This window comes from Candoia aspera, chromosome 3, assembly GCF_035149785.1.
Source record: "Candoia aspera isolate rCanAsp1 chromosome 3, rCanAsp1.hap2, whole genome shotgun sequence".
In the NCBI taxonomy this organism is placed as follows: Eukaryota; Metazoa; Chordata; class Lepidosauria; order Squamata; family Boidae; genus Candoia; species Candoia aspera.
In genome coordinates, this window is record NC_086155.1 from 89,189,140 (window position 1) to 89,217,130 (window position 27,991).

The 27,991-nt window shown below is 39.7% G+C and overlaps 1 protein-coding gene across 2 annotated transcripts in view; it reads right to left on the reverse strand.

Moving 5' to 3' along the window:
- The window catches only part of OLFM3 (olfactomedin 3), a 167,180-nt gene that overhangs the window by 51,279 nt on the left and 87,910 nt on the right, over positions 1 to 27,991 (reverse strand). Inside the window, exon 1 of one of the 2 annotated variants that reach the window (XM_063298343.1) lies at positions 10,122 to 10,300. The exons of the other annotated variant lie outside the window; for it this stretch is intronic. Within the exon in view, the coding sequence (XP_063154413.1) occupies positions 10,122 to 10,292 (171 nt within the window). The 5' untranslated portion in view covers positions 10,293 to 10,300. Of the gene's footprint in view, positions 1 to 10,121; positions 10,301 to 27,991 lie in introns of those variants that run through there. 2 annotated transcript variants of the gene reach the window in all.

The window sequence follows — 27,991 nt, forward strand, 5'->3', positions numbered from 1 at the left end:
TTTAAAGTGGCAGTGGATCTGATTTAACAAAAACAAACCAGCATTGGAAGGATCAGTTTTGATTGGGAGAGCTGGAACTCCTCTGTGCTGAAACCAATCTAGTATGTCAATGATATGACAGTTTGTAATAGAAGTAAATTATGGATCAGTGACACCGGTTTTTCTATAAAATTAATGTGCAGACCTGCAATTTTGTCTTGAATGCTGGGTGATGAAGCCTCCAGCCAAAGGAAAATAATTAGCACTCTTCTGTTGCCTATCAGATTCTTGAGAACTCCCATAATTTCCTCAGTACCAGATCTGCAGTAATTTGAGTAAAATTAACTGGTGTGAGCCTGTGAAACCTTAGAAAATCACAATTATACAAGGTTATATGAAAACTAGTAATATCATATCTAAATCATCCAGATACCTGACTGCATGATTATTAATTTTGTAGAATTTATTGTAATTCTGTAAACTGTGGAAAGAGGTTTAACAGACTGCTGCCTCTTTAGCTCTTCGCCACTTGAAGCTGGAGTTTGAGAAAGGATCATATCAGCAATAAAATCCCTTAAAAATAAAAAATTCTGAGAAGGCTGTATCTGAACCGCTTGTAAGAACATCAAAAGATCCCATGGGATCCCTTTACACATTCCATTTTCAAGATGTACATGTCTTATTTACAATGGTCTCAAGCCAACACATCATATTGCCTGGCTTTCCCTGAACAGCTTATAATAAAACCAAGCAAAACAAAATGAAACAGGCCATACAATCAAAAGCAAGTAGAACCAAATAAACAAGTAAATAAATAAAACAAAAAGGTCCAAACAAAAAACCTTATAACTGCCCCAAACAGACAAGAGCTTATTCCTTAACATCAAGGTTAGTACCATCAGGCAAGATTGCCTAGGATAGCTGTTTTATAATAACCAGGGTGGCAATAAAAAAAGGCTCTTCCTTCTCTTACTTATTTCATGGTGGCATCAAAACAGAGCTCTGAAGACAATCTAGTGGCTCCAGCATTACCTAAGCTACTTGAAGGGTAGTCCCTTCAAGTAACTGGATCTCAAGCCATTTAGAGGTTTAACAGGTAAATCCAGCTTTGTACACGGGGCCCAGAAATGGATTGGGAACTGGCTCAGATAAAAGATCAGTGGTGTATGCTGATGAAATTATTGAGTCCTGGGTAGGAACCTCAAAGTTCACAAACCATTTTAAAAGCTGTCTCATGTATAATGCATGACAGCCATCTAACGTATATAGCAAAATGTATGGCTGCATCTGGAATGCTTGCAAACAGCTAGGTCAGCTAAAATTCCCTGTTGAGCACGTATGTTGGGAAACTTGCCTATGGTAGTGGCAATGCATGATTCATCCCCAGATATAGGGAAGTCATTCCACTCCTGAGTGGGAATGAGAGAAAGGGTTACTTCTCAGTTCTGCTTCCTCAGACCCTTTTCACTGGAAAGGACAGGACTCACTGCATAGGTGCAAAATTTATGCGGAATTTGCTCTCCAGCTCAATTGTTCAGTAATCAAGTAATGGGATCAAGATGCAGACCTATGTTCTGTATAGATCCCATCTTGTACTTGTTCACAATTATGCTATTTTCACAGTAAATGTGTAACCAGCTAGGAAAAGGTGGGCTGCTTATTTATTGATGAAGCTGCACGCCTCCTTTTTGCCAAGCACTTCAAGGCAGCTTGCATTTTCTAATACTGGCTTATAATACATTACAAGCTTTTGGTGGAACTGAGAAGCCCATAGAATGGAGAAGGTGGTGGTGGTTGCTACTTGGGGAAAGCATGGGATGAAGCAGCAGCCATTTGAACAACGACTGGTCTTTCTGCTGCAGATGTAATGAAATTGCACTGCCAAAAGATTGATGGGGAAAAAACATTCTCCCAGGTCTAACTTACATACTGTGTGGCTAAAAAATGCATAATGGATCATGTGCAATGATCTAGATTCAAAGGGAAAAAGGTGATATGGAGCACACATGGGCATGTCACACTTGTCAATAGCTCCTTGAACCAAATGCAACTTTTCCTGAGCTCATGTCAGAGCAGTGGAGGAGAGCCAAATAAATTCTGAAAAAAGACCCAGCTTCTATAAGGAGTAACAAATAAATAAGACATGAATGTCCCTACATGCTCTAAATCCAGACTGCTGCACAGCCCTACTAAACAGTAATCACTCTAAGAGTTATTTTAATAGGGAGTGATACACAAACATTTCAAGTAAAGTTAGCAGTAAAAGCAAATGTGTGATTCTCCTTGGGTCTGGAGGATACAATATCCTGCCCAAGTTTAGATTCACTGCCTAGGTAGAATGGTCTGCTTTCAGGCTTCAGGGGCCCCATTTGAAAACAGGGTACAGCTGTGATCTCAGTTATCATAAGGGTGATTAAGATCAGGGCTTGATCCTACCACCTGTAGGCTTAAATACAAACCATGGTAGTAGAGTTCAAAGCACATATTATAATTCTAGAGGGTCTTCTACAAAGATCCAGGGTGGAGAAATTCTGGCTCTTTAGATATTGTTTGGCTCAGTCTCCTCTCAGACCTTGTCAGCATGGCCAGTGGTTAGGGATAATAGGAGCCCTCAAGAGAAGGACAGGGTCCCACCTAGAAGCAGATGCTTCTTATGGGATAGCATGTGCAAAATGGACAAGCTGGACCTTATAAGCTAAATTTGTTTAGTGAGGGAGGCAAGAAAGAAGAAGAACAAAGAAGATACTAATAGGGAACTCTTTTCAAACCTAAAAAAGATTATGGGAATATGCCATGCAAGAAGAGTCCTCAGGTGTTTGCATACTGAATTTGTTCTACTTGAAAAGTAATCACTACAAGATCTTTTAAAATAGCTTTTCCATTCATCTGGTACATATTTAGAACAAAGAATTTTCATAGGCACAAGAGAAGATTTTTGGGATTGGCTGCCCAGGCTTAAGTGATTGAGGATATCAGGCTATATTTAAGCCACAGTGCTTCAGAGTCTGCTTAGACATTGTTTCTCACAGCTGTATGATTTTAGATGGGCTTCTCTTCCTAGGAAAATTGGCACAGAACAAGCACTTGGGCTGCAACAATATCTCCAACTGTCGTTTCTACTGCTGGCAGATTTGAGTAAGAAGGAAAAAAATCAAGGAAGATTAAAAAAATATCTGCAGAGTTAAAAGGTTGCCTGGGTCACATAAGTAAAGGCAGAATTTCACACTGTGAAACTGAGAGGGAACTTCCTTCTAGATGGAGGTTAGAAGCTAAAATAAGCAATCCAAAGAAATGGGAAGGGGAATCTGAGGGAGTGTTGGGTAGGAATTTATGTTTGGCAGGAAAGCAGGTGTGAGGGATTCTTGGGCTGAGATTTTGATCCAAGTTGGAGAAGAATCTGGAGGCTGTTGTGTCTCACTCTTCTGTTCCAAAGCTCTAGTAACTCCAGCTAGAATTGAGGAAAAGAATTAGAGGAGGGGGACTTAACAGAAAGAATGGATTTTCTTTCTGATCCCTCTTAAAAGGGATCTGAAAGCAGAGAGATAGAAGTATCATTCCCATGATTTTCTTCTTATGTTGATTTGTGGGATGCCATTATTGTCCTCAGAGTAGCAATAACTGGCAACCTCAACCTCAGTTGTTTTGTACTACATCTCCCACAGTTCTTTGCCACTGACAAAGTTAGGTAAGGATGATGAAGCTTGATTCCAGTTTGAATGGTATCAAGTTAGCTTTGCACCTTACTTTAGAACTTTCAGGAAGAAGACCTCTGTTCCAGGAATATAAACCAAGGATTAGCAAACTGCAGCATTTAGCCCACAATTGCCTTTTAATGGTTGTGAATAGTAGGCTAGATGGCTGCATTCTGGAAAGTGAGTGGAGCCAGGAGACAAACTAAACTGGGTTTCATTTAATTTCAATTTTATTTACAATTTGTATGCTTATACAATAAATATGCTTGCAGGCCGTATGGGTAATACAGTAATTTCTTCCTGCTGGGACTGCCCTTTTGGCTTTGAGGGTACATCCCTAGGGGAGACAAAGGGATATAGAATGGGGAAAGGCAACAGAGAGAGTGGAAGAATAGAAGCTGTTTCTTGTCCAGAGAACTCAATGGGAGCCAAGCAAGGGCACAATGTTCCCATTTGTTTGTCCACCAAAGTTTAATTAGCCAAAGATTTTCTTGTTTGTTAGCTAGAGCAACACGTTCTTTCAAGTTTAGTATAAATAGCAAAGATGGAGAGAAGGAAAAAGATAAATTCACACAGCCTATCTGAAGAAAAAGCAAGAAATGTAGGCATTAGGTTCTGCTTTTATGATGTGATGCAATACAGTCAACATTTATGAACATTTACACTGGGAGAATTCAAACTTTTCTCTATCTTTTGCTTTTAGTTTGACTGAGGTCAGGTGTGTCTTCAGCAAGCCAAAATTTTCTATCTGCACAGCTGTCACAGAGTCCTACAGGATCTGGAGAAGATAGGAGAAAGCAAGATCTCCAGGGCCTGCTCTGAAATTAAGATTTAGTTGCATGGATACTCAACTCTCCCTCTCTCACACATAGATACATATACTGTAACTATAGATATATAGATCTATATAGCTCTGAGTGTCCCAGAAGTAATAGGGCAGTCAACATTTGGTAATAAACCAGATTTTTTAAAACATTTTTTATTTTAAAAATTTAATAACTATTTATGAGCAGGAGATAAATAATAATATTGTGGTAAATGATATTTATTTTGGGGACTGACTTTTTACTTCAGGGATGCCCTGTCTATATCTCTCTCTCTTGTTGTTGTTGTTTATTTGTTTAGTCGCTTCCGACTCTTCGTGACTTCACGGACCAGCCCACGCCAGAGCTTCCTGTTGGTCGTCAACACCCCCAGCTCCCTCAGGGACAATTCCGTCACCTCTAGAATATCATCCATCCATCTTGCCCTTGGTCGGCCCCTCTTCCTTTTGCCCTCCACTCTCCCTAGCATCAGCATCTTCTCCAGGGTGTCCTGTCTTCTCATTATGTGGCCCAAGTATTTCAGTTTTGCCTTTAATATCATTCCCTCCAGTGAGCAGTCTGGCTTTATTTCCTGGAGGATGGACTGGTTTGATCTTCTGGCAGTCCAAGGCACTCTCAGAATTTTCCTCCAACACCACAGTTCAAAAGCATCGATCTTCCTTCGCTCAGCCTTCCTTATGGTCCAGCTCTCGCAGCCATATGTTACTATGGGGAACACCATTGCTTTAACTATGCGGACCTTTGTTGTCAGTGTGATGTCTCTGCTCTTAACTATTTTATCAAGATTTTTCATTGCTCTTCTTCCAAGGATTAAGCGTCTTCTGATTTCCTGACTGCAGTCAGCATCTGCAGTAATCTTCGCACCTAGGAATACAAAGTCTTTCACTGCTTCTACATTTTCTCCCTCTATTTGCCAGTTATCAATCAAGCTGGTTGCCATAATCTTGGTTTTTTTGAGGTTTAGCTGCAAACCAGCTTTTGCACTTTCTTCTTTCACCTTCATCATAAGGCTCCTCAGTTCCTCTTCGCTTTCAGCCATCAAAGTGGTATCATCTGCATATCTGAGATTGTTAATGTTTCTTCCAGAGATTTTAACTCCAGCCTTGGATTCCTCAAGGCCAGCTTGTCGCATGATGTGTTCTGCGTACAAGTTGAATAGGTAGGGTGAGAGGATACAGCCCTGCCGTACTCCTTTCCCAATCTTAAACCAGTCCGTTGTTCTGTGGTCTGTTCTTACTGTTGCTACTTGGTCGTTATACAGATTCTTCAGGAGGCATACAAGATGTCTTGGTATCCCCATACCACTAAGAACTTGCCACAATTTGTTATGGTCCACACAGTCAAAGGCTTTAGAATAGTCAATAAAACAGAAATAGATGTTTTTCTGAAACTCCCTGGCTTTTTCCATTATCCAGCGGATATTGGCAATTTGGTCTCTAGTTCCTCTGCCTTTTCTAAACCCAGCTTGTACATCTGGCAATTCTCGCTCCATGAACTGCTGAAGTCTACCTTGCAGGATCTTGAGCATTACCTTACTGGCATGTGAAATGAGTGCCACTGTTCGATAGTTTGAACATTCTTTAGTGTTTCCCTTTTTTGGTATGGGGATATAAGTTGATTTTTTCCAGTCTGATGGCCATTCTTGTGTTTTCCAAATTTGCTGGCATATAGCATGCATTACCTTGACAGCATCATCTTGCAAGATTTTGAACAGTTCAGCTGGGATGCCGTCGTCTCCTGTTGCCTTGTTATTAGCAATGCTTCTTAAGGCCCATTCAACCTCACTCTTCAGGATGTCTGGCTCTAGCTCACTGACCACACCATCAAAGCTATCCCCGATATTGTTATCCTTCCTATACAGGTCTTCTGTATATTCTTGCCACCTTTTCTTGATCTCTTTTTCTTCTGTTAGGTCTTTGCCATCTTTGTTTTTGATCATACCCATTTTTGCCTGGAATTTACCTCCAATGTTTCTAATTTTCTGGAAGAGGTCTCTTGTCCTTCCTATTCTATTGTCTTCTTCCACTTCCGCGCATTGCTTGTTTAAAAATAATTCCTTATCTCTTCTGGCTAACCTCTGGAATTTTGCATTTAATTGGGCATATCTCCCCCTATCACTGTTGCCTTTTGCTTTCCTTCTTTCTTGGGCTACTTCTAGTGTCTCAGCAGACAGCCATTTTGCCTTCTTGGTTTTCTCTTTCTTTGGGATGTATTTTGTTGCTGCCTCCTGAACAATGCTGTGAACTTCTGTCCAGAGTTCTTCCGGGACCCTATCTACTAAGTCCAGTCCCTTAAATCTATTCTTCACCTCCACTGCATATTCCTTAGGAATATTAGTGAGCTCATATCTAGCTGATCTGTGGGTCTTCCCTAATCTCTTTAGTCTGATCCTAAATTGTGCAAGAAGAAGTTCGTGATCTGAACTACAGTCAGCTCCAGGCCTTGTTTTTACCGACTGTACAGATGTCCGCCACCTTTGGCTGCAAAGGATGTAATCAATCTGATTTCGGTGTTGTCCATCTGGTGAAGTCCATGTATAAAGCCGTCTCTTAGGTTGTTGGAAGAGAGTGTTTGTTATGCAGAGTGAATTGTCTTGGCAAAATTCTATCAGCCTATGTCCTGCTTCATTTTGTTCTCCCAGGCCATACTTACCTGTAATTCGAGGTGTCATTTGACTGCCCACCTTAGCATTCCAGTCTCCTGTGATGAAAATAACATCTCTTTGAGGCGTGTTGTCCAGAAGGTGCTGCAGATCCTCATAGAACTGCTCTACTTCAGGTTCTTCAGCATTTGTGGTTGGGGCGTATATTTGGATCACTGTGATGTTAGATGGCTTGCCCTGAATTCGAATTGAGATCATTCTGTCGTTTTTTGGGTTGTATCCAAGCACTGCTTTAGCCACTTTACTATTAATTATGAAGGCTACTCCATTTCTTCTGTGGTCCTCTTGTCCACAGTAGTAGATCTGGTGGTCATTTGATGTGAAGTGGCCCATTCCAGTCCATTTCAGTTCACTGACGCCCAGAATGTCTATCTTTAATCTTGACATCTCACCAATAACCACATCCAATTTGCCCTGGCTCATAGATCTTACATTCCAGGTTCCAATGGTGTGTTGATCCTTAGAACATCGGATTCGCCGTTCACCACCAGCACCGTCGGCCGCTAGCCGTCCTTTCGGCTTTGAGCTAGCTGCGTCATCACGTCTGGGGCTAGTTGAGCTCATCCTCTGTTCCTCCCCAGTAGCATTTTGACCATCTTCCGACCTGGGGGTCTCACCTTCCGATGGTATACCGACATATCTCTGGTTGTACTGATCCATTTAGTTTTCACGGCAAGAATACTGGGGTGGGTTGCCATTACCTTCCCCAGGGATCGCATTTAGTCTGACCTCTCTGTCATGACCTTCCCGTCTTGGGTGGCCCTTCACGGTTTAGCTCATGGCATCATTGAGGTGCTCAAGCTCCAGCACCACAACAAGGTAACGATCCTTTGCTGAAGATCTCTCTCTCTACTTCCTAAGATACCCGAAGCACAAGCATTCCTCACAGCTGCTATTCTTAAAAGGTTATCTATGCTTACTCTATCAATCAGTCAAAATATATGAACGTTGGTATGCCTTTTCTCTCTCTATGTTTAGGGTCCCTCTCGTTTCTAGCATTTCCCAATAGGGCCAACAATATATTTTTTGGGAAATTCAGATAAGCTCAATTTATGTCTTACTTTCTGTTCTACCATTCTTTCAATGAGTTTATGGAAAGGTGATCTGGAGAGCAAGGAAGATAACCTTGACAGAAGGTTAAGAGATCCATTACCAAAGTGACAAGGGGAAAACATATCTTACCTCCAAAACAAGCAGAAGGTATGCAGAAACAGCTCAGACAGTCACCTCCCTAATTTACATAGGTATAGGAAGGGGGAGGTGGTACAGGAGACTTGCAAGATTCCTTCATTATAGCTGCTGTGAATAAAAGCCAACTCCTATGGAGTTGATTCCTGATCTGGTCTACCTGGTGGGGCTGATAAGTATTCCCAAACACTCTTGTGAGGTAGGTTAGGCTGAGTCCAGCCCAAAGGGAGCTAGTGAGTTTTGTGGCCAGGAAAACAGCAGAGTGCAGATTTCCCCAGGTACAATAAAAATCACACAGGTTTTCAGAATTATACAGAATATAAATGCAAATTTTGGGGGGTCAACATGCAGCTTTTACAAATAGTACCATAAAGTCAAATGAAGGAGAAGGAGGGATGATGGTGATGGTGGCTGGGAGAAAGAAGGGGGAAGAATTATGCTGAATCATCCCTATCGGATATGACTCCACTCTGATCTAAAGTGCTGCATTAGTTCCCTCTATGTGAAGTAAGGATCCTTTGAGGGCACCAAGTCCAGCTGGGCTACCAGTTCAGATGAACTACAAACTTTCCAGAGAAAGTTACCGTAGTTACAGAGGCTGGCTGATACTAACTTCCTTTCTGATAAATATACAGAAATAAATGGCATTTCTGAGAAATACTCTGCCCTGAAATGTTACCCTTAATTCAATAGTCTGCATAGAAGGACCTCAAAAAGAGCAAAATGAATGATTCAAATGAAAAGCACTAAAAAAATCATTCTGTTCTTATTTCCTGCCCACAGGCAATGAACAAAATTCCATATTGATTAGTAAATTAAATCATGTGTTTAGTTTTTAAGTGGAATTTAGCCCTGAGCTGTTCTTAATCTGATATTTGATTGCAATCATAAGGGACAGAGTACAGGTAGGGAGGAACACTTGGAGCAGGAAAATTCAGTTAAGTGCCTTCTCTTCAAACTTTCATTAGCTCTCTTTCAGCAAATGGTATGGCAAAGGATCCAGAATTCACCTATTTTATCAAGCTATTAAGACAACATTAAGAACAGAGACAGAGCTGGCTGCTTTAGTACCGAACAAGACTTTTTGGCAGGCATCGCATTTTAGTAACAGGACTCATAATGGAAGACTGAATCCATATGGAAAAGTCATAGGACGTCTTTAGCCAATAACCTATAATTTGGCATCCTGTCTTAATCAAATGATTTGCAAGTGTGCTTCCTTTTTGTTTTAGTTTTCTGTTTTTGCTCATCTGAAAAACTCCAAAATTCTAGCTTCTGTTCTGGGACATTCAAATACTGCATTGAAAACAAAGCAGAAAAAAAGGGGGGTTCCCTGTTCTGTGTGTTAGTTCTGCAAGAAAAGGAAGCAAAACTGCTCAGTTTAATCATTGATTATTTTGTATAATCACAGCAAGGCTTTTTGAAATCATAGTGCAGAAAGTGGAAAGCAAGCAAACAAGAAAACCTTCAGAATTTTTATACTTGTACAAATACCAGGGCTTAGACAAATATTTTAGAAAGCTATCTTTTAAAAAAAAAAAAATTCTTCTGCCCCCAGTTGCCAAACGTTCTTTACAAATGTCATGCAGTTGTGAGTCTAGGTTGCAACATGCATTAAGAACCTGAAATAGAGAATGGGGGGAAGGAAGGTTTGTATTAAAAGCATGCAAAATTAAAATTGCAGTCTCTGGGTCACTTTAGAGAAAAGCCCCAGCACAATCTCTCTCCCCCCTCCCTCAAGCCCACAAAAGCTCTCCAGAGGTTGAAGTTACTTACTAGCGTGTTAAAAGTGGACAGCCTGGTGGTATTCAGTCCTACCAGTGATGGGAGCGTTTGGGACATCCAGTTAGAAATCATTGCCATGGTACTAAGCACAGCACCAAGCTTGAGCAGTGGAGGAGTCATTGCTGTGGAAGCTAATGAGTTTTCATAGTGAGTGATTATCATCCTAGAGCAGACTGGCAGGGAGAGAGGCGTGCCTGCAGCTCACAACATCCAGGGCATGAAAGGGGCTCAGCCTCCCCAGATTTAATCATTCTCCAAAACACACACCCAAGCTGCTTCCTCCTCCCCTCCCTCCTCAAAGCAGTGGTGTCGAAGCCTCCTCTCTTTCCACCACATGCCAAGGCAGGCTGGCCACAGGCATGCAAGCCTTTAATGTTTACAATTGTAACAGTTTTGCTGTTATAATTAAGGGAATAATATAATATCCCCATATTATAGTAATCCTTAATATAATGAGGGAAGAAAAGAAGAGGCAGAGGAGAACAGACAGTCCTAAGCAAACTTAAAATGAAGTTCACTCAACCAGGATGGGACAGCTTGCTGGTTAGTGAAGCATCGGTCTGAGGCCAGGGGTAACAAAGTCAACCTGCTACACCTAGCTGGTGGTTAGAGAACAGAACCTCTTGGACTTCATAGGGAACTTCTGTAGGGATTTGTAAGTGTGGATGAGGCTGTGAACCTCTTGGTGTTGCCATCGTCAAAAACTGCCTCAAAGGTTTGCATGAACTAAGAATGCAGTCCGTTGTAGGGGTGGGAATAAGCCCTGCTGGATTCCATGGGACTTGCTTCCAAGTCAGCATGAATAAAGTCAAGCTGCTCACTGCATCACAGTCTGTAATGGCACAATGGATCACACTTTGGAGAGTTAGAAATGAGGAGGCTGAGCTCCTTTCTCTACTACCTTTAAAGCCAGGACAAAGTCTGTGTATGTGGGTGTGTGCAGAAATTTCCAGGAAGATCACAGACATCTTTGATTTTTCCATATGTTTAATAGCAATTACGACACCAAAATGTTCAAACCAAACATAACTCTGAGAAAAAGAAAATCTTGGCGTAGAGCCAAAATGAAGACTAGGTACCTGAAATTGCTTTTCTATATTTGCTTCCCTATAATTTTTCATGCTACTATGTAAAATATCAGAGTTCTACAAATAAAACATCACTTTCCCATAATATGACATGATAGCTCATGATGCAACAAACTGTCTAGAGAAAGAAATGACAGAAATGTATATCAGTGACCAATGAGCTCTGCCCCAGTATCATGCATGTGGTAAGCCATCTTATCTGGATGGTGTGGAGGTTGTCATTCAGACTTTGTACTTGTGGATGACCTGTGGCAGAGCTGGGGTAGGGGAGGCGCAACCTGTGGCAGAGCTGGGGTAGGGGAGGCAGAGTGCTAGAAAGCATTTGGCCCAGGAGAGATCAGAAAAGTCACACACCAGGCTTTTCTATAAAAATAATTTTATTTACAGAAAACAAACATATTTAAAGGCTGTTTGCTGAGAGGAGAGATTTCTCTCAGCTGCATATTCTTTGCAAACCTACACAGAAGGGAAACTGAAACTAAAACAAGTTCAGGCAAGTTCCTCCCTTAGGCAATGCAACCATTAACACGTGAAAAGGGGACAATTAAATTCAACCTCTTCACCTGGCCAAAATGATTAGTTACCATAGTAACCTTAATCTGTAGTAGAAAACATATTAACACAACCATCCTGGCTTGTCTTAATTTCTGAGCAGCTTTCAATATCATGGCATCCTTCTGGACTGACTTCAGGTAGTGGAAGGCATTATATTACAGTGATTCTCCTCCTTTCTTCATGGTGGATTCCAGTCAATGTTGGCAGGAGGAGAGAGGTCGAGCCTGCTGCCCCTAATTTGTGGGGTGCCTAAGGGTTCAACACCATCAGCCCTCCCATTTACCATCTACAGGCGGCTGCTGGGGGATGTCATCTGTCAGTTCAGGTTCAGGTATCATCAGTATGCTGATCCTGGCCAGGCGATGCTGCTGAAGTCATATTCCAATGCCTGAGGCTTTGGATGGGGAGGAACAAGCTCAGATTCAATCCTAGCAATACTGAGCACCTATGGTTGTTTGAGCCTCCTGGTGCTGGGGGTGTTTCATCTCTAGGCCTGAACAGGGTTACCCTACCTCTTTCGAGTCTAGTCCACAATCAGAGGGTATTTTTGGACTCACAGCTCCTGCTTGAAGCTGTGACCAGGAGGACCCTTGCCGTGTGTTTCAGTAGTACTTGTGTGGACTGTGAGGTCCTCTTATATCAAGGTTTGGCCACAGCATGGATGGAATATTACAATGTGCTCCAGATGGGGGTGGCCTTGAAGCCTCAGCTGGACCCAGAGGGCAGGCCTCTGTTGGGGCATCAGCCCTCTGAAATGGCATACCCCCAGGAGATTTATGTGGCCCCTCCTGACCTGCCTTTAAAAGAGTATTAAAAACATGGCTCTTTCCCAAGGCCTTAGGAAGGAAGAGTTGGTGGTTGTTCCTCTGGATGATGCAGTCTTTTGGGTTTTATTTTGATTTTTTCCCCCATTTTTATATGCTTGTGTGGCCACTCAAGAGACCCTGGAGTTAGGTGGCCTGGAAATTTGAAAAACAAACAAACCAATTAACTTTTCTGTTTACATAGGCATGCTGGAACATGTGGGTGCTTTTTGTGGCATTTACACTGTCCTCACAAACTATTCAGCTTCCAGGTCACTTGGTAAATAGGGCCATAATTTTAGGAGGAAACAATTGTACTACTAGTTCAGCTGAGCTTTGTGGTCAATCTGTTTTCCTTTAAGGGAAGAGAAGAATGATCATGATTTCCATAAGGAATCATTCCTCCTCAACCCCGCCCATTTCAATTTTTTTAAATTTATTTTTTATTGAAGAAATTTTTAACAAGATAAAAACAATACAAATATTAGAAAAGAAATAAAGAAAATAAGAAAGAATAGTGAATAAGTAAGAAAGTAAATAGAAGGAAGTAAAAAAGAAAAGATGATAAAGAAGTAGCTTCCAATCTTTTTTACAGTGGTTATAAACGCATTTATATTTTACCCTTTCTCTCTAAGGTTACATCATAATTTCCTTCTTTCTGTAAGCTACCCTTTCTAATCTTCAAACCCATAAATCACAAGTTCATTTTTCTCTTTTTTCAGCAAAAAGGCCATAAGGGGTTTCTAGTCACTGATAAATGTAGTTGTTGATCTTTCTCTAATCAAACAAGTTAATTTTGCTATCTCTGCTAGTTCTGTCATCCTCACCAACCATTCCTCTGTTGTGGTATTTCAGAGTCTTTTCATTTTTGACCATATAATAGTCTCACAGCAATAATAATAATATATTAGAATAATCTTCCATGGCTCTTTTCTAATTGACTGGCCTTTAGTCCTAGCAAGAAAAGTTCTGGTTTCAGTTGAATGTTGATCTTTAAAATTCTTTGTATCATTCTATGTATTTGAACCCAGAAATTTCTGGCTTTTTTACAACCCTCCAAGTTGTCTACATTTCCAGCATAAATCTGAAGTACCTTTATACATTCTAGACAATTTTTCTGAAGTCAAAGTAAAAATGATGGTACATCATTTTATAAAAATTCTGTTTTAGGTTATAATATAATGTAAATTTCAATCCTTTTAACCATATATTTTCCCACTCAGGATATTGTGTCCAAAGTTCTTAGCCCATTTTATCATACAGTCTTTCACTTGTTCTTCTTCCCTTTTCCAATTTCACACCCCACCTTGTTTTGAAATGATTGCTCACCTAAGGCCACCAGTAGCTCCTACTGAAGAAGCATGAAGAATGAGGGGATCAGTGCTTTTTGTGACAAGGTTGACACAATTGGAGAGGTTCAAGTGACACACGCTTATCAAATACAATAGTTAGGTTTATACAATTTTATAAGCCATGAACAAGCAGATTATATTTTAACAAGGCAACAAGTGACTCTAGTCCATGTCTATACCTTTTGCAGCTCCTTTTCTAGCTTTCTTTGACTTCTTCTGTGCTCTTTAACATCCCAAAGGATTATCACCACAGGGATGAGATTATTAACCAGAGAAATGAATTAGCCCTTGGTCTTGGCTTTCCTTAACAGGAGACAAGTTGCATTTTAATCATGGACTGTAAATCAAATAACTTTATCATTATTTGCAGGAGGGAAAATGCAAACTTTTAGTTTTGCTCTGATCCATGGCACTGCTTATATTAAGGCCATGGAAGATAGCTCCCCTCCCACAATGAAGGGGTCTATGGCTCCTTCTCAGGAAGCTGAGTAATCCAGGGCCTAAACAATTGCAGCTAATTCTCAGTTAAGCTATATAGTACTTGTTCCTTTTAGTTTTCTTTCCTGGTTTTCCTGTTGAGCTTCAACATTAAATAGCTGAGTTTTGGAACAAGTCTACTGAATGCTTCTATTCTTACATATACATCACAAATAAGCAAGTATTCACAATATTTGATGGCCTTTCCTTTGATGAAGGTGTGCCCTCTGTGTGAGCCTTGAACAAATTTGACAGTTTAGATAGGGATGTGCTGTGATAGACACAGGAAACTACACCAAAATCGTATGTAGATAAGCATCAACACTTGTACATCAGATCTTTTTCTGGAATGGGAGGTTTGTTCCCAAAAATGCTATACTGCTCTGAAAAAAACAAGAATGCTTAGTAAAATGAGGGTTTAGGTTGTGTCAATATGCCTTGCCTTTTTTCAAAGTGAATTCACACAAACATATTCTTACACACAGCTGTACTGTATCCTGCATTTGGACTCTTAAATTCTAGCCAACCTCTGCTTTTCTCTACATATTTCAAATTATTTGATTTAACAAAGATAGAAAAGTTTATCAATGCCTGTTTCAAACATACTGTGATCTGCTATATAATTTTATGAGGGAGCTTCAGCCTTCCTTATCATATTAAACCCTTCCTTGGAAATTCCTGGTGTAATAGAATATTATTTTGTGAAGATAAAACTATTCCCTGAAGTATATCTTTGGAAACTAGCTAAAACTAGCGCACTAGCAAATGAAGGGAAGTAAAATTCTTTTTGAAATCTACAGCTTAATGGCAAGGAATATTAGTAATGAGCAAACAGCATAAATTTATCTAGAATAAGATTCTGATCTGTCATACTGCCATGGGAATCTTGGCAATTCTCTACGGTAAGATGTGCTCTTCAAGTCAGTGGGTAAAAACTATGCATCTCCGATTGATCACTAGTGAATTCTGTTAACCATATAGCAACTTACTACAGACTGCATACAGCCCCTTTCTCAATTATCTCTCTGGTCTAGTTCACACAAAGAGATGAGATTGGAAAACTTTTTTCAATTGCACCACTTAGACTGCAGGTGGGAGGAACCCATAAGTGAATATGTTACCATTTAAATCAACAGCTTTATGATCATCTTAAATATACAAGTCTCAGTATCATGGAGAAAAATACTACAATAGTCTAATAATCTTACTGACTGACTAATTTTGGATGTGCAAAACTTGTCTGCGCTCAGAAGCTAAGCAGGACTGGATTTGGTTAGAGACTACCAGGGAATTCCAGATCTGTAGGCTGCGGGCTATTGACAGAAGGCCAAGCAAATCCCTTCCATATTGTTGCCAAGAAAGCTACCCATCACAGGACACGCCTCCTGAGCACAGATTGGCTGTGGCCCCTAAGCCAGGCTCTCTGCTGCCTGCCTAGCTAATGGGGAACGTGCTACTGTTGGTAGGCCATTTCCGCCATTGGCAATCATTGAACTAGTGGAGATTCAGCAAAGAGTAAGGTGATCGCTACCATTTCAAATAATCTCTGTGCATAGCTGTATTCGCATTAACTCTCTTCTTGGGAAGGGATAGATAATAGATAAGGACTCTGATTCATTATCAGGAAGGAGAGGTTATTAGGTCAGCAGCTGACTAGGCAGGTAAGACTCAAAAACTGGATTCACACAACTCGCTTACTTTGATTGATTTAATCATGTGTTACTCAACCCAATTTTCTGGGCTTGCAGAACCCAATAAACTAATCATACAGGTGAAAGTCCTACAACAAACTGTGCTACAAACTGCTCAATCATATTTTAGCCTAATTTGTGGAAACTAACCCATAAAGTAGAAGAATGGAGAAATCAGGAAAGGAATGGAGTGCAGAGAGAAAAACCAGGCTGTTAAAGAGCTCATGTCTGCACAGAGGTCAGTCAGGCCTTAAGTCAGACTTATACTCAAGTAAGGTTTTGCAGTCCTGTATCTTCTTTATTAGAGCCAGTTTGGTCTAGTGCAATGCTTCTCAACCTCAGCGACTTTAAGATGTGTGGACTTCAACTCCCAGAATTCTGGCTGGGGAATTCTGGGAGTTGAAGTCTACACATCTTAAAGTTGCTGAGGTTGAGAAACACTGGTCTAGTGGTTAAGGCACTGGATCAAGAGCAGGGTGGTCTGGGTTCTAGTCTTGCCTTAAGCACAAAGCCAACTGAGTAATTTTGGGCCAGTCATACTTTTCGTAAGTCTCAGCTATCCCCAGCACTTTATTTTTAATGATTTACTGTATTGCTTTTCCATATCTCTGATACTCTAGTGCCAGAAAAAGGAATAAGAATAAAGAAATGTTTGAAGATATAAGGACACTACAATGCAATCCACAAATAACAGTGCTACTGGATGTGCTCGCAATATCATTACAAGTAGTCCTCACTTAAGGACTGCCATATTTATCAACCATTCAAAGTTACAATGGTGCTGAAAAAGTAACTTTGTGACCGGTCCTCACACTTACGACTGTCACAGCATCTCCGCAGTTATGTGATCAAGGTTCAGGTGCTCTGCAACTGGTGGGTGTTTATGACTGTTGCAGCATCCCGCATTCACATGATTGCCATTTGCAAGCTTCATAGCTGGCTTCTGACAAGCAGAATCAATGGGGAAGCCAGCAGTAAAATCACAAGTGTGCTGTCTCGCTTAATGACCACAGTGGAAGTGAGGTCGTAAGTCTGTTGCAGTCATATGATGTCTCGCTTAATGACCATGTCGCTTAGCAATGGAGTTGCCAGTCCCAATTGTGATCATTAACTGAGGACTATGTGTCCTACTATTGCAACCACTAGTACTGCTTACAGTCACTGATTTCAAATTATTTGTAACTTGCCTTTTTGATGGTAGGGCTTCAGTTCAGGCATCATAAAAAACACAATTAAATCTCAGATCAACAATAAATACATCTAAGATTAAGAAAAGTCACTTTTATATGAGATGGATGGCTGTGTAAATACAATAAATAAAATAAAAAGTTAACTCAGCCTAAAATAAATAAATGAAATAATCTTTAATAAATATGCAAGCTATAAAAAGCTATAAAAAGAGAAAGGCAAGGAGCAATGAAAAACACAATGAGAATGAAATACTTGGCATATGCAACAGGTGATGGGTGAGTGACCCTCCTAGCTTGCATCATACTGGTTTGAAAATATGCTCAGCCATTTTAAAAATCTTTGGAAAGAACCAGGGATATTTCTGAGCCAACTTACATATCCCATGTAGTTACTAAACAAACCTCAGATGCCATCCAGTCTGCTCCTCATACTGAACTCTCAAATGTTCTGTCCAGCTCTTTCCTGCATCTCTGACAGTCAGAGTAGAAACGTTTGGAGATGGTCTTGAAGAAGGAATGCAACAGCCATTACAAATATAGAAAGACAATAAGGAGTCAGGAAGAAACTCAAGATTGCCTCTTGTTGACTCTCTTTGGTATAAGAGGTGCACCTATACCACATATAGGTATAGGTACACCTCTATATGTTGTATAGCTATATGTGGTATAGCTATACCACATATAGCTATGACAATAAAGTAGAGTTCCAGTTGTTCTTGTGGTATCTCTTTCCAGACCTGACCTAACTCAAAGGGTTGACACCACAGAGTTTGCTTTTGGTAAAGGCTCCATCCAAGTTTTAACAAGTCAGAAGGAGGAAAAAGATTCAACTGTTTATCATGGCCACTTGGAGGACTACTTTTCTAATGAAGGTTTGAAATCATCTGAGCTACAGAAAACCTGAAAGATAGATTGGGTCTTGTGATTTTGAGATGCTTTTCCCTGAGCAGTTCCTAGGAGTTATCCTGGAAGGACCTTTTAGACTGGTCTAGAGATACATTACTAACAGGTGCTGAAGTGTGTGAAGTCAGAACAGCATTAAGAAAGAAGTATCTGCCTTAATGACCAAAAGAATTTGGGAACCAAGCTCTCCTTTTGTGTAACAGACTTCCTGGAAAAGTACCTAATTATCTACATCCAAACAAGATTTCTAGTAGACCAGGCTTTAAAACTTCTCAGTTGAGGATTGATGATTGTTCAATCCAGTGGTGTGCCACAGCACATTGGTATGCCACAAAAGGTCTGCAGGTGTGCCACATCAGCCAGATGAAAAAAGGTTGAAAACCTCTGGTTCAAACAGTACATGTCTTCAGTTTCCTTGTTATCTTTAATGAACTTGGAATCATTCTGCTATTAATAACTGAATTTCTCTTTGGAACTTGCTATCTGGATTTTGCTTATTGTCCTGTTGTGCCTGGGCCTGGGGCCTCGAAGGTGAGATAAAGCCTGTCTCTTGGCTTTGTTGACAGTTATTTTATGATGCTCAGCTGCTATGTGTTTTATTTTATATTATGTATTTTATTTGTTTTTATCTATTTTATTGTAAGCCGCCCAGAGTCACGTATGGTATGTGAGGTGGGAGGCTATATAAATCCAATAAATAGATATATTACTTTTCTGAACTCTGACTTTAGTTTTCTTTATGACTCTTTTTGGTCTGCTGGGTCCACTTTGGTTTCTGTTATACCTGAGCCTGCTTCCTTGCTGATTTTGTGCCCTGAGTTGATCTGTCCTAAGGAAAGCTGGAAGAAAATAGTCTCTGAGAAATATAATTTAGTTTCCTAGGCTCTGTTCACTCCTTTCTCCTGCAGCTTGTTTCTATGACATCAATTCATTAAGTGGAATGAGATAGAGGATGGTGGCAGGGACCTGGGGAGTGATGGGCTGGTGAGAAAGGGATAAAAGGGGAATTATGCCTCTTTTTCAAGCTGGGTGAATTCTTCCAGTTCTGAAAGTACAAATTTTCCTATAAGTCACTAGATGCAACTATTTTCACTTGCTGCTAGAAAGAAAACACCAGTGTTTTGGGAGAGGATATATTCAGGGAGGACATTGCCATCAAAATGCCCTTATCTTTATCATTCACTTGATCTTTGATAACAAGGGCACTTAGAAAAACTGCTCAAAAAAGAAGCAGATTTTTTGTGGGATCCAAGATTGAGGAGGAGGAGGAGGAGGAGATCTAGAACTTAATTTCAAATCTAAGGAAATGTAGGTGGCTGGAGAAGGAGGTGTATTTTTCTTCCAGTATGAATGACTTGGAGGACCTAATGGGATTAGCAATCTCAGAATACCTTGCCTAAGGGCATGTTCTGCTAGTCTCCTGAAGGGAGCAGCTTTTTTCACATCACTGGGAACTGGATTGATCTAAATCTTGCTCTGACATCAAACTCCTCTATGATCTCTTTGGAAGAGAGCTAACCTCATAAAATGTGATGGAAGCCTTTCTCATCCAACCTGGCCAGAATGCTGAGGGGATTAATTAGTCAGTGTTTTTAAAGACTATTGAAGATGAAAAGAGCTATATATCTGCACTAACCTGGGGCTATGGGAAGCCAAATTAGAATCCAGGCTTTCTTTACTGAGTATTAGTTTGAATTGGAGGAATTTGAAAAGTTGCTATAATTCATCTGAAATAGAAAAAACAAAGACTAGATTCTCTGCCTGCTCATCCTGGCAAGGCATTATGATAAACCACAGCCACTCTGAGGAAAGTTGGAAAATTAGCATCTGTCTCTTCCTACACACACACCAAATATATAATTTGGCATAACAAGTTGAATAAGCAGCCAGCAGGAGTTCATCCTAACTCAGTGGCATGTAAGTTGCTTTCATAACTTGCTAGTATCCTTGATACACATCTGTCCATTGAAAAATAATGCCACTTGGTCAATGACAGGACACTCTCATGCTGCAAATAAAGTAGTATGTGTACCATAGATCCTACCATACCTATATGGATTCGGATATAGTTTAGGTGGAACACAGGGAAAGTCACTGAAACTTTAGTGAAATCTTTAAGGCTTACTGTAAATTATAAATACAGTAATAGAATTCCAGTAAACATAAACATGCCCTCCTTGGAAAAAGTGGATTTTATTTCTATCATGGTAGGATTCAAGTTTATTGACAGAGTGACTGAAAGGTTAAGATACTGAAAGGCTGATTACCACTGATCTAGAAGACATTTTTGTGAGGTATGAATGATAAAAAAACCTAAAAAATGTTTTATCTCTATCTTTTATTGATTTTATTGTGTTGCAAACTGCCCAGAGCTGTTGAGAGTCAGGTGGCATACAAGTTTAATTTATTATTATTATTATTATTACACAATCAGCAGCAAAAGACCTTTCTCCTTCTTTTGCTTCACACCTTAATCTGCTCAAGTTAGTCATATGTCTAAGCCATTCTGTCGAGAAGCAGAGACACATTTTCATGAGATAAAGATATCATCTTGAGTGGTTTATTGGCTAGAGTACAATCCTAGATTGAATATATCACCCAGGATGATAATTGATGATGATATTTTTATCCCACCTTTTTTATATATAACTCAAGGTGGTGAACATACCTAATACTCCTGCCTCCTATTTTCCCCACAACAACAAGGTCGGATGGACTGAGAGACTGTGACTGGCCCAAACTCACCTAGTGGCATTCATGTCTAAGGGAGACCTAGAATTCACCGTCTCCTGGTTTCTAGCCCAGCACCTTAACTACTACACCAAACTGGCTTTCTAAAATTCAGTAACTTTGGTTAAACATTGCTTAATACAATTATTTATTGCATTTATATCCTGCCATTCTCTGAGAGCTCAAGGTGGTGAACATGGAGAACTCTTCATCATTTAATGCCCAGAATGACAACCCTTGTGAAATAGTGAGGGCTAACAGAGTGGCTGGCCAAAGTCACCCAGTTAGCTCTGTGGTCAACTGAGAATGTGATCTGAATCTCCCTGGCCCAAGTCCAGTGCCTCAACCAAGAGGTCAAACTGACTGATCTATTTCCCTGCTTTGTTAAACCAGTCTCTCTTTTCCTCATTTTCCCTCCATCACAGGCTCCTAGGAAATGGACAGAAACTTCTTTGAAATAGTTGCTTGCCAAACAGTTTTTTGTTTTTTTTTGGTCTTCAAGTCGTTGTTGACTCCTAGTGATTGCCTGGACCGGTTCCTGCAGTTTTCTTGCCAAGGTTTTTCGGAAGTGGTTTGCCACTGCCTGCTTCCCAGGGCTGAGAGGAAGTGACTGGCCCAAGGTCACCCAGCCGGCTTTGTGCCTAAGGTGGGAATAGAGCTCACGGTCTCCTGGTTTCTAGCCTAGTGCCTTAACCACTGCACCAAACTGGCTCTAAAGCAGTTTTATTTATTATTTATTTACTGACATTTCTATGACGCTCCATTCCAGCAGGCTTTGAGAAGCAATGTGTATTCTAAAACCGGTGTTCCTCTGAAGTTATTCCCTCCTGTTGAAGAGTTCAAAATGACTTATATGAATGGAATTTTTAATGAGTGTTACAAGTATCTCAAGCAGCTCATGTTTTAAATTTATAGACTGAACATTAGCTGTATAGAAATGAAAGGATTTGCCAACTTTCCTATGAAGATTTCCATATTTTTCTCTAAACTATTCTGATTTCTCTGTAATACTCAAATGTTTCATTTGTGGAAGAAACTTGTTTCTATTTTTCTTGAAATCTTCTGACGACCCAAAGAAATTTCAGATACATCCCCACACTCCTTAAAAAATTATATAGTTTTGCCTCAATTCCTTTGGCTTCCTCAGATGTTTTGCTTGAATTTTGCTTTAAAACTGACTCCCACTGAAACTTTCACGGCAAATTTTATTATTAACTTTTATCCTTGTGGCAGTGAAAAGGCAAATAAGGCCAACCCCCATTCCCAAAGTTACAGCAGATGGAAATCCAAGAATCAAGGAATCATTTTGTCCATATGGTTTCAGAATAATACTCATGCTGATGTGTAACACATAATGTCAAAATCAGAAAAATAAAAAGCAAAAACAAAAACCACCTAGAAAAATAAAGCTTAAAGGCCAAACTGCTTCATGCACTGGAGAAAGGAAAAGTAGATGGTGCTCTACCCTCCACATTAATTAGTTATCAGACGTGCTGGATACACCTCATTGGGAATTTCCTCTTATTATTTATTTATTTTCTATCCTGCCTTTATTATCTTTATAAATAACTCAAGGCAGCAAACATACCTCATACTCCTTCCTCCTCCTATTTTCCCCACAGCAACAACCCTGTTAATTGAGTTGGGCTGAGAGAGACTGACTGGCCCAAGGTCACCCAGCCGAATTTCGTGCCTAAGGTGGGACTAGAACTCACATTCTCCTAGTTTCTAGCCCAGCACCTTAACCACTAGACCAAACTGGCTCTTCCTATATCACAACTGAAAATTTCAATGCTACAATTGGTATATTAGTCATTTACACCACCCAGGATGAGCTAGACGGGAGTATTCCCCCAAGAATTGTGCTAAACAGCACTGTTAATTATCCAAGAGATAATCTGTAGAAGTCAAGAACCTATAGTTCTCCAAATACGGTTGGAGAGCAACTCCATCATCCTGACAACTGGCCTACTGCAAGACAAAGATTGCTTCTGAAACAACTGTCTTTTTTTTTTTTTAATTAACCATATACCATGGAAGGCTATTGTTCAAGGAAAACATGTATAAAGCTGTTTTGTGCTCATTAAACTATAGAGCAGATCTTGTGGGATTTGGGTAAGTTTTTAAAAAAGAGAAATGGGATTCTGTAAATATCATATAAAGGTAGTATGGGTGGTGCGTTTCTAACCTTTGAAGTTCTCTCCTGCCCTGAGAACTTAAAACTCTCCTTGAAATGTTTGTGAAGTATAGAGTTCCACTGGGTCTAATATCAGCTTTTCAAATTTATTTATTTATTTGAAGAAGTAAAGTCAGTACACAAGACATAAAGATGGGCTTCTGGAGAAAAGAGAGCTCTTTCAGTTTAAAATCAGTCTGTGTGTGGTAGCCTACTGTGGGAAAGCTTGTTGAGACAAACTCCCATTTCAGCCTGCTGGAATGAAGCCATTTCTACCGCAAGCTTCTTTGCCTGCTTCACTCTGATGTTTTCTTTCTTCCTCTCCACATGTACAAATATTTCAGGTTGAATGTGGGGTGAAGCTCATGGCAATAATGCTACCATATGGCTCAGTTCAGAGTTGTGAACGCAAGGTGCAAGCTGAATATCAATAGTCCAGGCATTGAAACAAGTGGGATTCATACATGAATGCTTGGAGGACTCTTGAACAGGTGCAGTGTCAACATAATAATGTTAGAACTAGCTACAGCATGGTTGATTTAAAAAGTGAATATGACCCGCAAGGGATACGGGGAGAAGGAATTAAGACTGTGATAGAGAATGGAGAATTTGAGCGCTCTGTCTCTTACATAGGCTTAATCTAGATTCTAGATTGGGCCCTGGCACCAGCCACTTGAAAAGGGAGGATAGTCTTCTGTGGTCTTAGGTATCTTGATTCACCATCATGGCTCAGTTCGGTCTCTCAGTAGAATACGATGTTGCTGATCTGAATGCCCAGCATTTCTCATCATCATCCTGGCTGAAGCTGCTGGAGACTGCAGTTTAACAACATATAGAGAATCCCAGATTTCCATACCTATGGAAGAGAGTTCATGAATTTCCAAACCTTTTCCAATCTTGTGTCCTGGATGTTGTTGGACTACAACTGCTAACATCCCTGAGCAATGGCCACATTTTTGTAGTGATCCAGCAACATGGATGTTGGAAAATGCTGGCCTAGAATTTTTAAAAGCTTTGAGGAGAAAAACGCTCTGCAATCTCCTGAATTATTAAATATTACAATAACAATACTTAAAAATATAATACAGGAAATAATTCCTTATTACAGTAGAATAATACCTTACTACAGTAGAAGTAAAACATTCATTTATGTGTTTATTCTGTTATTATAATTTACAGGAAGCTTTAAAAATGTGATTAAACTTTGAATTACTTATTCTGGAACCCACTTATAAGTTCCACTTCAAATATATGGGCCACCTATTGAGAAACGTTGGTGTAAACATGTCTGGGAAAAGTTATTTTTATCCTGCCCTTCAGCTGAAACCCCCTCCTGGGTCTCTTACATATAATTAACATATAATCTAAAGAGATGACACCCAAAGACAAGGAATAGGGAGAGGAGGAGGAGAAGAGCAAGAAACTTAGTCATCAATTCCTACAAGTGAATATTATATCCTATAATAGTCTGCTGGGGGAGTGAAGCTGGCCTTTTAGCATAGCTAAGGGAATGGCCCTTTTCCTACCTTCTACTGTACTTTGATGGAATACGTGACTTTTAGGAAACAGGACCATTGATCCATAACGGGTACTTGCTGCTCGATCTTTTTAACGAGCCTTTCTGGTGATTGTGTATGTAAAGCAGGCACTTTTCTACTCAGCTATGATTCTTCCCTAAGTTTTGGATAACTCGCTTTGGGAAGATTTGGGACTTGTCTACTGCAAAACTTGTGTCAACCATTTAAATCAAGTTGGGCTTTCCTCACACTAGGGATGAGCAAAACATTTTGATTTTGAAATTATTTGAGTTGTTTTCAGTTTGAAATGGGAAATGGGGTTGTTTCAAGCTTGAAACATTTCTGAAATGAACAGAATGAACCAAACAGCAGTGGAACAGTTTTGTATGGTTGGATCAACTGTTTCAAAATTGAAATAGGGCATTTTAAGCTCAAGCCGTTTTGAATTTAAAATATTCTGTGCACAGATATTTCATACTCATTCACTGTATCACAACAGTCCAGGCTACATGTTACACTAAGTCAGGATCTTTAACATTCTGGCTAATCATTCTGGGATATTTTGCTTTTCTGTAGCTTCTTGTAACCTCCAGCTAGGTGGGAACATCTGCATAAACTAAGGAAGCCCAGCTCAGTGTAAGTTTAGCATTGCTGTATAATTATATACAAACCATACCATCAAGTCTATGAAAACAGATACCCTTTAGCTCTAAACTCTCCATATAAAGAGAATACTAACAAAAAAGGGATATCCTGTATCTGGATTAGTCCCAATATGGATTTTAGAGAACTCAATTTTCAGTCTAGTTAGAAGTAAGCTTTTCAGCCAATACTAACATTAGTAAGTTGATAGAATACTAATTCAATCCAGATAATTTACTGTAGTTTAATGTTTATTTATCTCCCAATCATAGGCATCTGTAGAAGGTGCAAACGTGATATCACAATGCAAACCACGTGACTTATATACTTGAGTCCAATGTTAGGACATAAGGAAGGCATCACTCTATATGTTTTGTCATTTTTTTTGGTCATCATGGTTTGTATCAGCCACTTATGCCTCTAACTTCCTCTCAGGCCTTGTGGGCAGCAATCTTCCCCAATGCCCTTTTGAATATGAATACATTAGAACAATTGTATATTCCAAGTTTTAATTTAAAGCTATTCCTTCTCATTTTCAAGTAAATCTTTCTTATGCAAGATAAAGAGAACATAATGTCTAATTAGGTTGCTGGCACTGAGTAACAGTACACAATATTTGTACCCGTGGAATAGTGACCCAGGCATGCAACCCACAGCATTCTGCCAGATTCAGATGTGATGGTCTCTTGTAAGTGTTTTCTACCCATACAGCTTCATGGTTAACCTGAGTATCATGCTCCTACAAATATAGCAACTGTTCTTACAATAATTCCAGTGCCAAAGTCCATATCTCATGTAATGAAAGAGTGTAAGTAAGCCTTAGTTTATTGTTTGACAAATTCATCTATTTCCAGTGCTAAACGCATCTGTCTGCAAATTAAATGTGCACAGACATACAGACATATTCACTTGTACTGTATATGCAACTTTTCTGAAGATACACATTTTTGTATGCAACTTGTCCCTAAAAAGACATTTTTGCATGCAGTTTTGGAGTCCAGAACTGCATCAAAAATATGCATGACGGCCTACTAGTAGGTTAGTAAGTTCCAACTTGCAACTTAGACTTCAGAATGCGGATATGGTATGTTTTTTTATAAAGACATCAAAGTCCTCTCTATCTCTGCTTTGCTCTAAAATAATCTTTCCTGACTTGGACTAGAGTACCATCAGACACAGCCAGATGGCCAAGCAGGGATGATGGGAGTTGTAGCCCAAAATATTTGGAGGGTGCCCTGGTTCTGATGGTAACAGTACAGCATGAGACAAGGGGAGGAAACACACAATGTTCTGCCAGTTTAGAAATCTATTAAAAATTCATGAAAATAGTGAAACATTACTACAAATACACAGCTGGCTTTTACTTGGTTGCTGGTAAAGGAATAGGCAAAGGATGTCTTCTTGTAGACATTTTAGTAGGAGAGCTGTGTTAGTCTATGGTAGCCAAAAATCAAAAGGGTAGCATTTTTTCTGATTAATCAATTTGATTAAAAAGCATAATCTGATGTGAGTTGTAGCTTACTTCATCAGATAAGCTACAGCTCATGAAAGCTTATGCCTTTTAATACAATTTGTTAATTAGAAAAGGTGCTACCAGACTCCTCCTAAATATTCTTCTGTAGTGCTGGTGTGCAGCTCTACACTACCTTAAAGTTATCTTTGACATTGACTTTGATATAGGCCTGAGATAGGAAAGGTATACAGATATTTTTTTGGCCACTACGGAAGGCATGAAGGCTATTCAGTAGGCAAATAAGGCAGTCACAGTATAACGTTTCATGCTTCATCATGTTCCCAGGAGCTATACTTGTAATAACCATTGCTTATTGTTATGTTATACTAACTCGAGGAAATTTGTTCAATCAATCAATTTATTGTTTTGACTGCCGGTTGTAACGAATAAGATAAAACCTGCACAAAAGTGGCCGAACATTAATAAAATACATTAAAATGTACATTAAAATCAGTAAAAAAATACATTTAGATCAGTAAAAAATACACTAAAATCAGTAAAAAATACACTAAAATCAGTAAAAAAAAACATTAAAACAGTGTTATTACAGCAAATACGATATTAGAAATTATTACCTTTGTTGTTCCTTGATACTGTGAAGTGCCTAGTTCAAGTTTTGCCACAATTGGGAATTCAATACAGGGGCCCTATGCAGAACAAAGCCAAAAGATTGACTGGCCATTGACTTTGCTGGTTGAGAATTCTGAGCAGACTATGAGTTTTGGAAAAATTTGCAGTGACAAAATGTCATTAGGAAGACTTGAATGATCTCTCTTTTATGTCCATCATTCTGAGCAAGGCTGTGAGCAGGAAGGACTTCCCATATATTTTCTCATTAATGCTCCAAAAATGACACCCAGGATTTTTGCAGCTGGTGGGCATAATGTTAACAAGAGGAATTCTTCCAGCACTTTTATGCCATATATTCCCTAGTTCCTGCAGTCTGAAAAATGTGCAGCGTGACTGAAATGTCACTTCTCATATGTGTCATGACCAAAGATTTGGGTATGTTCCCTTTGGCAACCATCATGTCTAGTTTCTCCTTTAGGCAAGTATTTTTCCCTAACCGTTTGCAGCATGGGACAAAAATGATAGGATTACCTATGGTCTTCCAGATGTTCTTGGACTTCATCATGTTAGCTCTAGCTAGCATAGCCAGAAATCAGAGAACATGGGAAATGAAGTCCTGCAATACTTAGAGGGCCAACGATTCCTTTCTTTGCT